Source organism: Terrapene carolina, unplaced genomic scaffold, assembly GCF_002925995.2.
Source record: "Terrapene carolina triunguis isolate 2854851 unplaced genomic scaffold, T_m_triunguis-2.0 Scaffold104, whole genome shotgun sequence".
Lineage (NCBI taxonomy): Eukaryota > Metazoa > Chordata > Testudines > Emydidae > Terrapene > Terrapene triunguis.
The window spans coordinates 2,177,804-2,195,565 of record NW_020664455.1 but is presented as its reverse complement, the minus strand read 5'-3'; the positions used below and the strand labels follow the sequence as shown (position 1 = coordinate 2,195,565).

The window sequence follows — 17,762 nt, the reverse complement described above, 5'->3', positions numbered from 1 at the left end:
ATCTAGCTTCCCACACACTGGATGGGTGAAAAGAAGAAATAAAGGCTGTGGTACTATATATCAAAGCAATCTAGATACTAACTTGTTCATATTATACAAGTATTGTTTGCACATCAAGTTAAAATAACATTTCCAGCAGACATATTCTATCTTCACAAAGTTCAGCCTTGGATTAGGACTTGCCATTTCAGGTATTGAATTATCTGTCAAAAGTAATCACTTTTGGCTTGAGGTAGTTCACGAAGCTGTTCCTGTGAAACACACTGTATCATAAGTACCATACACAGTATGCACTTACTGTAAAACTAGAAGACCGCTTCATTAAAACTTCACGATCTGAACCATGGTGCCCACGAGTAAGCTTAGGGTCAGAGAACAGGAAATCTCTTGTATTTTCTTCATAAGTGGCTAGAATTTCTCCCACTAAAAAGGAAATATGTACTTAATGTATTGGGAAACAGTTATACAGTGTAGACACACATGCACAAGACTATGCCGAAACTAGTACAAGTTTTTACCTTTAAAAATTAAGAGTAAACTCTTACTATACTAGGCCATAAGACCATTGACTAAAGTGGGACTATGCCCGATAGTAAGAATGCACAGGATTGGGCCCTTAAGCAGCTTTTACTCAATACTGTATCAAATTTATGTAAATCAGACTGCCTTTGTTGCACTAAGAGACATGTAAAAGGTTTTCCTACAACATTTCTTCAATTTCTTTCCTTCTTCCTCTCCTATGTACAGCCAACGGTTTTCTAACAGTAGCCAACCTCACATCTGTTATTCTGTATTACAGAACAATTATGGTTGTTAATCAGAGATTTAGCCAGCTGTCAGAAAGGAATTTAGGTACAATCAAAAAGAGTATTTCAAGATCCTCAAATCTTGTTCTATTTTCTTTAAGGAAAAAACACAAGATAGCTTATATAAAACTTTCAAGTTGTTCTACCACAGTCACTTTTCCAAACGTCCATTACTATCTCAGAGCCCCTGAAATTAACGTTCTCCTTCTAAAATCTCCTACGCTCCCACAACAACAAAATCCACACTCAGTTTGTTTCTTTGTATAAATATCCCAGTGAGCCACTGAGAGAAACAAGTATTTTCTTGCTTGCTGTGGTGTTATTAAGGGCCTGTAACTATGGGTGCTTTTAATTCCACAGTTCTCAAACAAGTCCTGCTTCAAATGCAGATTTATATTATCCATGGGAACATTTGAATTTCATTAAGATAGATTTTTTATAATCACACAAACCTAAAACAGAAATATGACAAATCATTATTTATTATCTTCACCTCTCCCCAGAGACCTACAATATTTATAGCGTGGATAAGGGTTTTCCCCAGCGGTCACCATTAAAATAAAAGAAAAGTGTCATTTTGAGAACAAGATTATGCACTTTGAAACCTCACAGGCAGACACACCACAAGTGAATTTTGATGCCTTTAATAAGTGTGCATTGAGTGATTTCGGTTTATTTTCAATTTTTAAAGTATTATCACTTTTGTAAGCCTGAGAATGGAACATTTCAATATTAGCTTTATTCTCTTTCAAAAATGAGATCCTCTTGATCTATTAACATTTTATATTCAGAGGACTATTTGTTGAAGAGCTTTCTACATGGTTTGTATGTTGAGAAAAATGATTGTACGTCCTCATGGAAATTCACCTATTAAACTGCATAATTTATGAAGAGATTGATACAATACCTGGAGGAACAAGTTGTATTAGTTCAAGTACTGCAGTGTCAACTAGAAAGGAAAAAAAGTTTTTTCGTAAGTCAAAAAATAAACTATGATCAGAAGTAATTTTAATATGCAAAGTAAAAGAGCAACCATTCACTGATTTAAACATCTCAACAATGTATGGGCTAATGTAATAAGTACAATTATGATGTACCAATAATAAGAGCAGATTATGAACACTTTATATGAATACTACAAATCTAAGCTAACACAATGGAGTCCTTAGGCACTACCATAATGCAAATAATAAATTATTGGCTCAAGCTTATAACAGACACTGTCAAGTTTGGCAGTAGATGGATTCAATCCTTTGAAGAGACTACAGAGAAGCCATGAAGTTTGGATCCTGTTTTGGACTATAATTCTTGCATTGTTTAAGGGGATCTAGATTTGGAGTTTTAGTTCAGGCACAATACTTTTTTAATATGATTCATCATGCTCAATGTATGGCAACATTGTTCATTGTGGAGTCACTCTGTTTAATAAAATCACAATCACTTGACAAGGTAAAACACTCAGTGAAGTTCAAAGTACACCTCTACCCCGATATAACGCTGTCCTTGGGAGCCAAAAAAATCTTACCGCGTTATAGGTGAAACCGCGTTATAGCGAACTTGCTTTGATCCACCAGAGTGCACAGTCCCCGCCCCCCCCCCCCGGAGCACTGCTTTACCGTGTTATATCCGAATTCGTGTTATATTGGGTCACGTTATATCGGGGTAGAGGTGTATTTGAACAGAGCTTGCTGTATGTGGTCAGTTTGTTGAGTTCTTGAAGTCTTTGTATGTGAATAAGCTACATTTTTAACTGTTTTAAATTTCGCTCTCTTTAATACACTAGAAGAAATGTATAATTTAGAGATTTCTGGAAGTGACCTCTTATTTATCTATATTCCTGGTAAGTTATTACTATCAAAAGAAGCCATCGCATTTCCTAGGCTCACATTTGAAGGATCACACATTGAGCAATGAGTATTTCATTGAATGATCACACATATTTGTAGCAGATCATTCTTAAGCCACTAGTGTTTCAAAGAGATAGTAAGAATGTTTTCCTATCTAACCCCTCAACTCTCAAAAATATCTTTAGATTCCATATTATTAATATATTAGCCACCAAGGGCTAGATCCACAAAGGGATTCAGGTGTCTAAATGCCATTTTAGGCACCCAAGTTTCAAACTTTAGATCCTCTAAAACCCCTGCTCAGTGGTCACATAATCCCATAGGAACCTAAATTAACCAGACCCCTAAGTTTCCACTGGTAAAGTCCCTTAAGCATCTAAATTTGTGACTGTGGGCATGAGCAAAACTGTTTAAATCCTGACACTGCTGAGCAGCTCGGAACCCAGCTCATGCAGGGCTCTCAATCTCTTCTGTTAAAGCTGTTCTACTTTATATGAAATACTTAAATATTCCTTGAAGCGGGGACTGGACCAGAGTCTCCCGGAAAGAGCACTAACCACTAGGAGACAGAGTCTCTCGTTTTCTTTTGCCCCATGACTATTTTTAAGGGACTTAACTCCCCACTGCATTCTATACAGAGTCCAAGCACCAAACTCGTGGCCATGAATTCTGCTGGGAAACAGAATGCCTACATATTAGGCACCACAATGCTGAGCCTAAGCCCTCTGTCTGAGGATCTAGCCCTAGGTGCATACAATATAATGTATATAAAAAGCAAAACCTACATTCAAGTAGCTCAACAAGTTCTCCAGGATCAACTACATCAGTAAATACCTAAAACAAAAGATTAAAAACAATGTAATGGACACATTTGATCAGAAATAAAAGCTGTGCTTAGAGAAAACTAAAGTTTGCCTTTGATTGATTATTGCAAACAGTACTATTCCCCATAGGGAAAATAACAGAAAACTGAAATTATAACCTGGCACTGAGACAGAATCTATTTCTTAGAAAGACGGCACTTTTGGTCAGCTGATTTCTAACCATTTCAAGATTCTTCCTCTCCATCTAAATTATGTGAGCCAATCACATGAACATGCAAGTGCAGTCTGCACAAATTTCAGCAATATAAAAGACAAATAGCTAATCTTGTTAGAAAAGTTCATTTTTCATCTTTAACTGAAAAAGATTAAAGGGACAATGTCAGCAGCTTTTTTAATTATTGGGTTTTCTACACTGAGCAATCCCACAATTTTCTTAGATATTTGAAAATAGAATTATTCTCCCTTTTGTTTTTTCTTCTTTCCATTTGTATAATGTTGATAATTCTTCTGGCACTTGTAACTGAACTTAAAATAATGTGGCACATTTCCATTACATTCTTGTTTGTGCATAACTATTACTGATCATGTCAGCACCACCCTGGGAATACCGTTCATTCACTAACTACTGCTGTAAAGCCAGGAAGAGCAGCTCTCTACAACATTTTTGCAAGTCCTGCTAAAATAGTGACTAGTTTATTATAATTTCTAGGGGAAAATAGATGAATAAGTTATAGTTAAACTGCAGAAGAACAACTCCGCTGAACAGTTGCAAAGTATGCCTAAATTGTACTCTATTGACAATATGCTAAGTTTTCATCTTCAGAATATGGACTGTAGCATTACAGAATCTTTCAATGAGATTTGTAAACAAACATCACACCCAATTAGAGGGCAAACAGCAATTTTAGCTGCAGACAGTAGTGTTGGACGTTCAGGAGCTGGCACTCTTCCCACTGATTCAATACTGAGCCACTGCCTCAGCATGCTGTTGAGGCACACCCTACTGCTGGAGGTACCAAACTTTTGAAGATATAAAAGTAGAGAGCCTGAATACCTCAAGCTATTAAATGACACTATTTGTAAGAGCATGGATGTTATTCCCACTGCTCTGGCTAAATTCCTACTTAAGAAATTGCACTCTATAAATACACCTAGATTTCTCCCTCAGTTTCAGTTGAATACAGTAATCAGCACTTCCTGTCCTAAGCTGTTTTGTACTCTAGTTGTGCACTGTTAAATAGCTGCTATGTTCCATTTCCACCTTGCCTTTCAATGGTGGGTGAAATTATCCCTCTCCATGCCTTACCTATCTCACAAAGGTGTTGTTGAGGCTTAATTAGTCAGTCTTTGAAAGTGCTTTGGGATACTTGGATGAAAAGCACTAGAGACATGCAAAGTATTGTTATTCATGAGTAGTCAAAAACCGGAATCATGTTTGTAAGGTACAGAATTTCATTATTCCTATGGCACTCACAATGAAACTAGTAGGGACACAGAAAAGGTGATAGGCAACAGTAAATTACAAGGCTATAGTGCCATCAAGGGGACTCTTGCGACATCAAACCAGGAAAGAACAGCTCATATGGAGAGAGCTGTCACCAGAAAGCCCAAGCTCATATTCCATCTTTTTGCTACCGATAGTTTTTATAATCTAACTTTGTGATTTTTAATTTTCATTCTTCTCCCTATTCCCTACTTTTATTTTCCATTTTGACCTACATTTAAGAAGCATAACACTTGGCAGGAACTAAGAGGAACTATTGGGGGGAAAAAGGTCATTTCGTAAAAGAAGAACAAACAAAAACCTAAAAATCCTCATGATATACTATGGTCATATGCTCACAAATTTATTTGAAATTACCATATCTATATTGAAAAAACAAATGTCTTTTGTGTTGAAGAGCTGCTGAAATTAGTAGTAATACAATACCATTTTCGGTTTGATCATTTGTGTTTGGGGATTCTGGTTCTTTGTTTTTTCAATGCTCATGTCTGATGTTATGCTCATACCTTTTCAAATACTAGTTTCTCTTCTAAGAAGAGTGGAAATGCTGCAGGGACACATTGAGTCCTTTTGTACTGTCCAAATACACAGGCGCTGAGATAGAGCTCACTTTTGTCTTTCAGCAATACTCCAGGGCAAGTTATCTGGAAGAACAACATATTTATTATACAAACTTGAGCTTCAGCATTAGAATTAATGGTTATATTTGGGAGAAAAAATAGAATGGGCTAAGATGAAAATAGTTGTTTGCTTGGGAACCATATCGTAACATATTTCAGTGGCACACCCTCCTTTTCTAAAGTAATTCTAGCTGTACTTACTTATAGTAAGGCAAATACTTATCGTTTTAAAATATTTAGGACTAAGTTCTCCCCTAGCGTAAGCAGTCACAGCTTCATTAACTTCAGCCACAGCTGAACCTGACTCCCCAATCTTAAGGTCACACTTTATAATAGCTGCTGGTGTTCACGATCCACATCATTTAATCACTAAGGGTTATACTGAGCAACCAATGACACATGAGATATCCAAAACACGTCCCAAGAGCCAAAAGCTGTCCAAGTCCTAAAATGTAGCCTCCCAGCAGTGAGGACTCAGCTGATGAACTGGTAGTTTTTATTGCTTGTGAACTAATTCAATCTGCCTAAGAAAGGTACATTTGTTTTAGGGTTGGATTTTTTAAGTTTATGGAAGTGTATGTGGGAATTAAGTGTAGCTCTTGGGCTCCTGGAAAGTTGCCAATGCAATTCCTTATGTTGGAAAGTTTGGGTACCGCAGGAGTACCAAAGGGAGACTGGACTTTTTTACTAGAGAGATACTCCTGGATATTGCTGGTGGGTGGCCACTGCATTGTCTTTCACATCTATTTCTAACTCATGGGTTTAGTTCTCTGGCTAGTGAGCATCTCATACATTTTTTCAAGCTGTGATGTACATCACACAATTCTCAGCTGTTCTCTCGCATTAAGAACACACACAAATCTCTTCCCCACAGCTATATGTTATTTTCTCCAATTCTGATGGTTCTGCTGTGTGATCCAGCTAGAGAATTCCCAGTCACCTTTCACTTCAGTTTATGCTGCTCTCATATTATCACAGTATTATAAATGTGAGGTTGCCTCTTGCAACACAAGGTTGCAGGAGAAGCAGTGCTCAGATTTTCAATTGCCAGCTAGAGGAGAAAGGGAGCAGAGTGACAGGAATGAAGTGAGGTATGTTTGCTACAGTTCTCCTTCTCTCAGATGAACATTTTGCATGAGGAATGCCTACTGGACCTAAAGAAAGATTCTTCATATATCACAGAAAAATAATCCTTGAATGAAAGAAGTTATGGAGGTTAAAGCCGACGGATTTGTGCAGTGCTTAATTTGTAATGAAAGAGGTGCTGGGGCTCAAGCAATTTTTTTTACATTCATAACTGACGCAGCAAACCCAGATGTGCTGGGGCTATGAACGGCCAACCCTAAAGGTGCCGGGGCTCACGCCTGGCACAAATTAAGCATTGGATTTGTGGAATTTAATGGGGACCTATGGTCTAAACAAGAAAGTCTGTTAAAATATATATTAGCTAAGCAAAAGGTTTCCCCCTCCAAGAGCTATTATCTCTGATGAAAGGCACCAGGTTAATAGTCCTAAAGATAGAAGCAGACCTGCCAAGTATTACACCTCTTGCATGAAACTCATGCATACGTAAGTATGAATGCAAGAGAGACTTCCCCATGCAACCCCCTGTAGCCTAGGGGAAGATTCCCTGAACTACAAGCTAAGAGACAATGAGTTTGTCTCAGCTCTTCAACTGAATGTTCTTAATATTTCTGTGCACGTCACAACCCTTATAACCAAGGCCTCATATCTTTACCTTAGAGGAGGCAGCTAGCAGTCCCCCATTTTACAGATAAGAAAAAAGAAAGCTTGAAGGAGGTCACTGAAGGCAGAGCTGAGAACAGAATCCAAGTCTTCAGTCCGACAGACCCAAGTTTCATCCAGTTTCCCATTTTGCCTTGCCAGAAAAATGAAGTTCTTCCCAGATCATCGTTCGGGTATGCTGGAAACTTGCACTTCTGCTGCCCTGTAGACAAACTAAGGGCTTCATTTAGCAGAGCTGCAAAAGCACTAAATCTACAATTTTTAAAGCCAATTTATGGGTATATACCAGTGAATTACAAATATACATTTGAACTCACTAAATAATTTCCATAATGTGTCACATGGAGCTGCACAGACCTTGGCAACTACGCTGAAGCCCCTATTTGATTGCATCGCTTAAGGACAATGGACAGTTTTACTCTATGCTTTGTGACATGCTATGTACAAATATGTTAATATTATCCCCAAGACAAGTACAGTTAGGGGAGCGGCAGTGCTATCCCCAAACTGATCTCAGAACAGACCTGGAGGGACTACCAGTAAAGATACAGTAACAAACTAGATCAGCATCCATGCTCATTCAATTTGTGGCTTCTGTGCCAAGCTTACCAAAAATGTGTGGTCACAGTGGTCTTGTGATGTAATAGGCATCCAATAAGAAATGGAATGAGACCCACCAAACTCATTTCATATAAGGGGACAGCATATTATAATGAACCATGATCTCCTTTCAAGGGGAGTCCTGCTCTTTGAGTTTACATGCAGTTTTAGGACTGTGGTGTGTGTGTATTTAACTAACTCCAGACTCAGGGCTTCAAAAATCCACTTGCCTACTCTCTACTAACAAATAAGATGCTCTCAGTGTCAAGGACAAACAATGCCCATCAACTCCTACAGAGTTTTCACTTACAATGAGGTGTTAGCCAATACGGTTGCAAAGATAACCTTCCAAATGTGAATGGAATGTAAACAGGTGCAACACTAACTTCCTTAGCCTGCAGACACACAGCTCTAGTAATTCAGCATGTTGCTGCAGGTAAGAACTCTCTAGTTGGCAGTGAAATGAAGAATCAGGTGAAGTTCACTCTGCGGCTCCTTAGGAAAGGTACGGGCAGCATCAAAGGCAGGCACTGGAGCTATTCTCTAGGAAGGCGCATTCAGAACCGAGGCTGGTGGACATAACTAAAAAGCCTCCTTTGATTGCAACCTGGAACCTTGATGGTGGGAAGAGTAGCAAATATCCCTGACTGCAGCAGCCAGAGGCGAGGAAGTAGGGGCTACCCTTCCCCACACCGCATTACAGCACCCAGAACCCGGGGTTCAAGGAAGAACCGAGAGAAAATACTAGTTCTTTCCAGCAGCCAAAAAGGGCTTTTTTGGGGAGAAGGGGTGGGGAAGGTCATCTTTAATCAGACAGCCATAGATACAGGCTGATATGAAACCTACCAAGCTGCCATCCCTGAACAACTGTAGGAAAGCTAGTACCCTCCCCATCCTTCATCTCATAATAAGTGCATGGTCATGTGGCTGTTTTAGAGCAAACATGCAATTACCAACAGTAGGAACAAATCAGAAAGCAAAAACACCAGCTCCATTTCCATCATAGGCTCTCACTGACAATGTGAGGACAATGCATTTTCATATTTTAGATGGCATCCAGGATTTTCCTTTGTGCAAAGTGCATTCAGGAACCAGTGGGCTAATATAACCTATAGATCAAAGCGAGCACTACCATGCAGAGTCAACCATAATCCCAACCTCACTTTGCCAGCTGGCACGCAAGGTGTCTCCAAAGGTCTACAAATTATGGTTGGGGATCATGGGAAGAGACAGTTATGTTGAGTAAATCAGAATATGGGTATGCTACTTTGAGCAGTCACAGGTGAGGTCACATGACTGCTCCATAACATCTCAATTCACAGTAGTCACCTGGAGAAATATATGGATTTTAACTCCAATTGTATTCAGTACTAGCATGTCCTGCACTGCACACAATTGAATCAGATGACACTACTTCCAGCTGATGAAAGTGAAAACATCACCATTTACACTGCTACTGACACTTGTCTCCGGGCAAGTCTAGGGTAAAATATAGCAGTCTCCACTCCTCCTTTTACCTAAAACAATGTTTTAGTCCAAAGGAGAAACTGCAGGGAAGGAGCTTCTACCAGAAAAAATTGATCATTTCCCTTGTATGATTGCCATGAGTAAGGCACTACCCAATTCACGATCCATTTTGGTCAATTTCACAGTCATAGGATTTTAAAAATCATAAATTTCATGATTTCATAGAATATCAGGTTGGAAGAGACCTCAGGAGGTCATCTAGTCCAACCCCCTGCTCAAAGCAGGACCAATCCTGAGACAGATTTTTTTTGCCCCAGATCCCTAAATGGCCTCCTCAAGGATTGAACTCACAACCCTAGGTTTAGCAGGCCAATGCTCAAAACACTGAGCTACCCCTCCCGGCAGTTATTTAAATCTGAAATGTCATGGTGTTGTAATCGTAGGGCTCCTGACTCAAAAAAGAGGGGAGGTTAGCAAAGTTATTTTAGGGGGGGTTGCGGTTCTGCTACCTTCACTTCTGTGCTGCTGCTGCTGGCAGCGCTGCCTTAGAGCTGAGCAACTGGAGAGCGGCAGCTCCTGGCCAGACCAACTCTGAGGGCAGAGCCACCAGCAACAGCGCAGAAGTAAGGGCGGCATGGTATGGCATTGCCATTCTTACTTTTGCACTGTTGCTGGTAGGGCACTGCCTTCAGAGCTGAGCGCCTGACCAACAGCCGCCAATCTCTAGCCACCCAGCTTGGAAGTCAGCACAGAAGTAAGGGTGGCAATACCATGACCTCCCTGCAACTCCCTTTTGGGTCAGGACCCCCAATTTGAGAAACGCTGGTCTCCCCCCCGAAATCTGTATCTTGGTAGTCCATCGATCCGATGATGACAAATCTGTGCAGATCATCAGTTGTTGGTCTCATGGTGTGCCCTCTGGTGACTGTACAAGCCAATTCTAGAGGTGCACATTTTGCTGCAGATGGTGCATGGGAAGTTCGCGGTCAGTGGATTGTGCGCTGCTGATGCTCTATGACGTCGTTCGCGTGCCTCTTGTAGACGCCGGCAGCGGTCTTCCTCAAAGGCGATGCAGGTATTTCTGACTGTTGCACACCACTGTGTTCTGTCGCTGGCAGCGTCCTCAAGGTTCCTAGATTTGATACTGCTGTACTGCAGATTGGCTTTGATGGTGTCCTTGTAACGTTTCCATGGACGACCTATATGACGGATGCCCTGGGAGAGTTCACCATACAGAAGCTGGCGGGGGATTCTGTTGGCATCCATGCGGCTGACATGACCGGTCCAACATAGCTGTGACTTCATCATCATCATTTCGATGCTTGTCATCTGGGCTCTCTCAAGGACCTCGAGATTGGGCACTTTGTCTTGCCAGCGGATCTTCATGAAGTTGCGGAGGCAGCGCATGTGAAATGCTTCGAGCTGCTTGATGTGACGCCTATATAGTGTCCATGTTTCGCACCCGTACAAAAGAGATGACAGAACAACAGCTCTGTACACAAGCAGTTTTGTTGACATCCGGATGTTGCGGTGATTTAAAACTTTGACACGCAGACAGCCAAGTGCCTGGCTTGCTTTGGCTATTCGTGTGTTGATCTCATTAGCCAGTGATCCATCACTGGATATGACACTACCCAGGTATGTAAAGTCTATCTTTAAATATATCTGAAATCTGTATAAGAGTGGGTAAAAGCACACAACAGACCGGATTTCACAGGAGGAGACCAGATTTCACAGCCATGAATTTGGCAGGGCCCTAGCCATCAGAAATACCAGCAGCCTAAACTAATTCAATCCCCCCCCCCAGGTCTCCAGCGCCCCCGGTCTGAGCGGGTTCACTCCCTAGGAAGACTCGGGCCCTGCGCTCAGCCCGCCAGGGGGCCGGGCCAGGCGAGGGCGGCCAGGGGAGGAGGCTGAAACTAACGGCGCCGCAGCCCATCACCGCGCGGCAGGGCGGGGCCGAAGAGGCCTGCTAGGATGGCGGCCCAGGTGCTGCCCCCGGGGGCCGGCTCGAACCACAGCCCCGGTCACCGAGCAGCTCGGCGGCAGAGCAGAGGGCAATGAGCGCCGGACTCCAGCTCCTGGGGCGTGCGGCCGCGGCCTTCCCGTGCCTCAGTTTCCCCGCTGGGCAGCGGCGGCACATCCCCGGCCGCCGCGCGGGGTCCCGCTGGGGGCAGGCGCCCGGCCCGGCCCGGCCTCCCCCGCCCACTCACCGAGCGGAGCTCCAGCTCCAGGGCGCAGACCAGCGCCTTCCGCGGCATTGGGGGGGCCGGGCCGGGCGGGGGGGCTGCCCGGGGCCCTGGCCGGAGGGGGAAGGGCGGCTCCGGGCCCGCACAGGATGCGCCGCGCCGCTAGCTCGGCCCCGCCCGCAAGGAACGACGCCGTTGTCGTGGCAACCGGAACGTTTCCTGACGCTACCATGTGACCCAGGGCGGGGGCGGAGCTAATGGAATGCCAGGGACAGGGTCAGACCGAGCAAAGCCCTCGGCGGCTATGCGCATGCGCGATAGGCGGAGCCCAGTGGTACTAGCACTCGGGGGGGGCGGAGCTCTGTGGGGTGGGGAGGCTGACGCGGTGCTCACAGCGTCCCTCCCGCACCGTGCCCTCGGCGGCAGGCGCCACTGGTGGGACCCCTCCATGCACCCTCCCATCGCTCCGCAGCTGTGAGCCCCTCCACTCTGCACCCCCTGGCCCAGCACAGCCCCTCACCCCCCTGCACCTCACTGCTGCAATCCCCACACAGCGCCCCAACCCGCTGCACTTCCCTGCCCACAAACTGCCCCCCCAACCCTGCACCCCACCACTGTGATTCCCGACCCTGCAGCACCCCACTGCCCACACACCACCACTCTCCCCCACTGTTCACATACGGCCCTGCATCTCACTGCTGCAATTCCCACCCTGCACCCACACACCGCCCCACCTGCCTGCCCACAAACCAATCCTCCCAAACCTGCACCCCAGAGCTGTGATCCCTACCCTGCAGCACTCCACTGCCCACACACACCCCTTAGAATCATAGAATATCAGGGTTGGAAGGGACCTCAGGAGGTCATCTAGTCCCACCCCCTGCTCAGAGCAGGACCATTCCCCAACTAAATCATCCCAGCCAGGGCTTTGTCAAGCCTGACCTTAAAAACCTCTAAGGAAGGAGATTCCACCACCTCCCTAGGTAACCCATTCCAGTGCTTCACCACCTTCCTAGTGAAAACGTTTTTCCTAATATCCAGCCTAATCCTCCCCTACTGCAACTTGAGACCATTATTCCTTGTTGTGTCATCTGGTACCACTGAGAACAGTCTAGATCCCACCCCTCCCGCCCCAGTCTACACACAGCCCCTCACCACCCTGCACCTCACTGCTGCAATTCCCATCCTGCACCCACACACTGCCCCAACCCCGTCTCAGCCTGTAAAGTCCCCACTTCCGCACCCTACGGGGATCTGAGTCCTACTGCAGAAGCAATTTTCCTCTCCATCCTATTTAACTGGAGGGATGAGAGCCATTTGGATCTTTCAGTCATGATCTGGTCCAATGACTGCTCTGCACTATAGACCCAAGCAGCTCTGATAGATAGGCTTTTAGGGAAGGAAACCCCTCTATCAGCACAAACATTTACTGATTAGCAACACTAGTGACCAGAGGTACAAGAAACACATGCTAGTTTCAAGGATTCGGGGTTTAAAAGGATATAAGCTTTCCCCTAGTATGGAAGTGCCTCTTCAACTCTGAATTCCTTTGCTTCTGCAGGCATAAATCTTCTCTTCGCATTATTTCCGCTCAGTTTTATGGAGGTGAATAAAGATGTCTCGGTGGCTGCCTTGCATAATATTAATTTTTTGCACTCAGCTCCATCTAAATGATCAAGAACCCAGTGCACCTTCTGCTGCTGCTCCCCCTATTTGGGCAATGTACAGAGAAAGTGAAAATCCTGGCAACAGGGAAGTAAATGGAAAAATTCCTCCTCCTGATTCTGCTTTCACTTCTACCAGTGAGAATCGGAGTAACCACTAAAAGAATTGGAGTTACACCAGTACCAGACAAACATGAGGAGAATCATGACCCTATTTTCTTCAGTGGGAGCAGGATCAGGCTTTAGATTTGTTGCGGCAGGACATTTTCTAGACTATTCACTTAGTCCTGCTGATGGGGGTTCAGGGATCCAGAAATGTGGAGAAGGGAAGAAATCACATACATGAAGAAATCACATACATAAAGCAGTAGATGATATTGTGGTGATCAAAGTCTTGGAAGTACCCTGGATTAGAGAGAGGCAGAGTAGATAGTTTAGATCAGAGAGCAATTGTGCCTTGATCCAATTATTTTCCATTTCGTTTAATTTGTCTCTACCTTTAAAGCCTCTGTATTGACAGAGCAGCATAAAAGAGCCTTAACTTAACTAAGAATTGGGCCTCTTTTCTCTTGAGATTTCATCACTGAGAGTAATTGCCCTAACAACAATTGTGGAAAGTTCAATGAAAACATCTGCTCTATGTGCAGTCCTGGAGGAGGGCAACAAAAAAATTGCTAGGCATGGAAAGATTTTCATATGAAAAGAAACAAAAGTTTAGGACTCATTTTATAGAGGGTAAGAATACAAGGTAATATGAAAATTAAAAGGCAACCTGTTCAAAAATTATAAAAGAAAGTGCTTTATAAAGACATAATTAATCCGTGGAACTCACTGCTACAACAAATTAGTGAGGCAAAGATCTTCAGAGGATTTGGAAAGCTAGATATTTATATGAACAATAGGAATACCTGCAGCTGGGGCAGTGATTGTCTTTGTTCTGTGTTAATACAGCACCTAGCACAGTGGGATCCTGGTCCACGACAATTGCAATGCAAATAAATAAATTATAATACATAAAGGGATGTGCTCATGCTACAAGACCAGACTTAGGGTTAGTAAGAAACTTCTCCCATAGGCATCTTATTGCATAGTTGTTGGGGTTTAATATTTGCCTCAGAAATTTCTGAAACCGACCACTGTGTGAGAGAGGATACTGAACTTGATGGACCTCTTGTCTGATCTACTAGGACAATATCTGTGTTCATATCTCATTCCTATCTCCAGATTAATTACTGGGATAACGGTACCTTGCACAGTGCAGTCATATGGCAAGATTTTGATTAGTACAAGGGAGCTCCCAGAAAAAGCTAATGTTAAACGATCTCTGCAAGTGGTGGAGTAAAGCAGAGAGAATTTTGTAATGCAAGAGATTCTAATGGGATCTAGGAGGAGCAAAGTAAATTGTGTTACCACTGGCACATATGCCAGGGAAGATAGAATGATAGGCTATAGATGAAAATCTATAATACCCATAAAATCATTATGGGCAAAAGTCCCCGTGGACTTTGTCACTCTCTCCAGTCTATATCAAGCATGAGCCTCTGCTCTCTGTTCCTCTCCAATCTCACCACGCTCTGTTAGAGAGAGCTTTCTCGTATGGAGCGCCAACCACCTGGAACAAGCCTGACTACGGGTATGTCTACACTACTGGCCGGATCGGTGGGCAGTGATTGATCCAGCGGGGATCGATTTATCGCGTCTAGTCTAGATGCGATAAATCAATCCCCTAGCGCTCTCCCGTCGACTCCTGTACTCCACCTCCGCGAGAGGCGCAGGCGGAGTCGACGGGGGAGCGGCAGCAGTCAACTCATGTGGTGTTTAGATGCTGCTTGTATTATTAGAACTGGGAGCACTGGCTATTGGGATCTGAAAGGACAGGAAACAGGAAGGAGGGGGGAGGAGTTGACGAGGCTGAGTGAGAGTTACAGAGGGTGCCGCTGCAGCTTGGTAAAGAGGTTTCCACTGTAAAAATAAAGTCCTGTTAAAGCTTGTTAATATCTTGCCTGGTTGATACAACAATTCACCGCAGTGAAGACACCACGGTAAGTCGATCTAAGTACGTTGACTTCAGCTACGTTATTCATGTAGCTGAAGTTGCGTAACTTAGATCGATCCCACCCCCCCAGTGTAGACCAGGCCTCAATCTCGATGTTTCTTCTTGCTTTTTACAGCCTCTCTTTCAGTTCTGATTGGGGGAAGTGATCTCTATTCTGCTACTAAGCAGATACTGACTTTGGCTGAAGTGAATATCAAGCTTTGACTTTTGAAGTAAATTGTGACTGAAGTAAAGCCAAGGTTATATTTTCACGGCGGGACAACATATCTCGATAGTCAGCCTATGCATTGATACCTACATTCTGCGCGTCTTCAACAATCTCATTATTACAGTGACGTTTCAGAGTGTAAACAGTTTCTCCATTGAAATGAACAGTCTAAGAGAGGAGAAGAAATGGATGGATCTATTTTAACATGCTTTCATTACATAACATTTATTCCAGATCTCAGTGTTATTGGCTTTGGCTGAAGTAAACTATAGAAAATTACTCAATCATTTTTCACTCAGTCACAAACCAGGGACTGTTTTATGAAGTGCACATACCAATAGTCATCATTTAGGCCCTGGTTCTGGAAAACAACCCTTACTTAGATCATCACTTAAGGGGGATATGATAGAGGTCTATAAAATCATGAATGGTCTGGAGAAAGTGAAAAGAGAAGTGTTATTTACCCATTCATATAAACACAAGAACCAGGGGTCACCCAATGAAATTAATAGGCAGCAGGTTTAGAACAAACATAAGGAAGTACTTCCTCATACCACACGCAGTCAACATGTGGAACTTGTCAGAGGATGTCGTGAAGGCCAAAAGTATAACTGGGTTAAAGAAAGAATTAAATACATTTTAGCCAAGATTATGAGGGACACAACCTCATGCTCTCGTTGTCCCTACACCTCAGACTGCCAGAAGCTGGAACTGGGTAGTAGGGGATGGATTACACCCTCTGAAGCATCTAGTAATGGTCACTGTCAGAAGACAGGGCTAGATGGACCACTGGTCTGACCCAGCATGGTCATTCTTATGTAAGATATAACAGAAACAGTTCAAAACAATCATCAGGTGCCCAAAATAAAGCCCATCACCACAACACAAACATTTCTATTTAGCTCTAGCATCTTCTATTCAACCACAGCGCTTCTTGCATCCCAGTCTCTTCTCACAGCCGCTCCTCCTAGTTGAAACTTATTGACCTTATTGAGGTTGCAGGAAAAAACCATCCTGATGTGTAGAAAGAATAGTAAATATGGCAGGTGACCAGCTTGGCTTAACAGTGAAATCCTTGCTGATCTTAAATGCAAAAAAGAAGCTTACAAGAAGTGGAAGATTGGACAAATGACCAGGGAGGAGTATACAAATATTGCTCGGGCATGCAGGAGTGAAATCAGGAAGGCCAAATCACACTGGGAGTTGCAGCTAGCAAGAGATGTTAAGAGTAACAAGAAGGGTTTCTTCAGGTATGTTAGCAACAAGAAGAAAGTCAAGGAAAGTGTGGGCCCCTTACTGAATGAGGGAGGCAACCTAGTGACCGAGGATGTGGAAAAGCTAATGTACTCAATGCTTTTTTTGCCTGTGTCTTCACAAACAAGGTCAGCTCCCAGACTGCTGCCTGGGCAGCACAGTATGGGGAGGAGGTGACCAACCCTCTGTGGAGAAAGAAGTGATTCGGGACTACTTAGAAAAACTGGACGAGCACAAGTCCATGGGGCCGGATGCACTGCATCCGAGGGTGCTAAAGGAGTTGGCGGATGTGATTGCAGAGCCATTGGCCATTATCTTTGAAAACGCATGGCGATCGGGGGAGGTCCCAGATCACTGGAAAAAGGCTAATGTAGTGCCCAACTTTTTAAAAGGGAAGAAGGAGGATCCAGGGAACTACAGGCCAGTCAGCCTCACCTCAGTCCCTGGAAAAATCATGGAGTAGGTCCTCAAGGAATCAATTCTGAAGCACTTAGAGGAGAGGAAAGTGATCAGGAACAGTCAGCATGGATTCACCAAGGGCAAGTCATGCCTGACTAACCTATTTGCCTTCTATGAGGAGATATCTGGCTCTGTGGATGAGGGGAAAGCAGTGGATGTGTTATTCCTTGACTTTAGCAAAGCTTTTGATACGGTCTCCCACAGTATTCTTGCCGGCAAGTTAAAGAAGTATGGGCTGGATGAATGGACTATAAGGTGGATAGAAAGCTGGCTAGATCGTCGGGCTCAACGGGTAGTGATCAATGGCTCCATGTCTAGTTGGCAGCTGGTTTCAAGCGGAGTGCCCCAGTGGCGTAGCCAGCTTTTAAGAGGAGGGGGAGCAAACCTAAAAAAGGCGCCTCTCTTGGCTCCTCCTCTGGCCACGCCCCCCGGCTCCTCCTCCGGCCACTCCACCCCCCCCCCCCCCAGCCCCCGCCCCCCCCCCTCTTCTCCGGCCGCGGCTGCCGGGCCACAGCCAG

The 17,762-nt window shown here is 43.9% G+C and overlaps 1 protein-coding gene across 1 annotated transcript in view; it reads right to left on the bottom strand.

Annotated features, from left to right (window-relative positions):
• The window catches only part of LOC112118974 (spermatogenesis-associated protein 6), a 60,877-nt gene extending 49,173 nt beyond the window's left edge, over positions 1-11,704 (bottom strand). The window contains exons 1-5 of the mRNA XM_026651877.1: positions 11,628-11,704; positions 5,488-5,625; positions 3,439-3,487; positions 1,714-1,755; positions 299-423 (exon numbers count right to left, since the gene is read on the bottom strand). Coding sequence (XP_026507662.1) covers positions 299-423; positions 1,714-1,755; positions 3,439-3,487; positions 5,488-5,625; positions 11,628-11,675 — 402 coding nt within the window. The 5' untranslated portion in view covers positions 11,676-11,704. The remainder of the gene's footprint in view (positions 1-298; positions 424-1,713; positions 1,756-3,438; positions 3,488-5,487; positions 5,626-11,627) is intronic.
• Between the last annotated feature and the right edge of the window lie 6,058 nt (positions 11,705-17,762).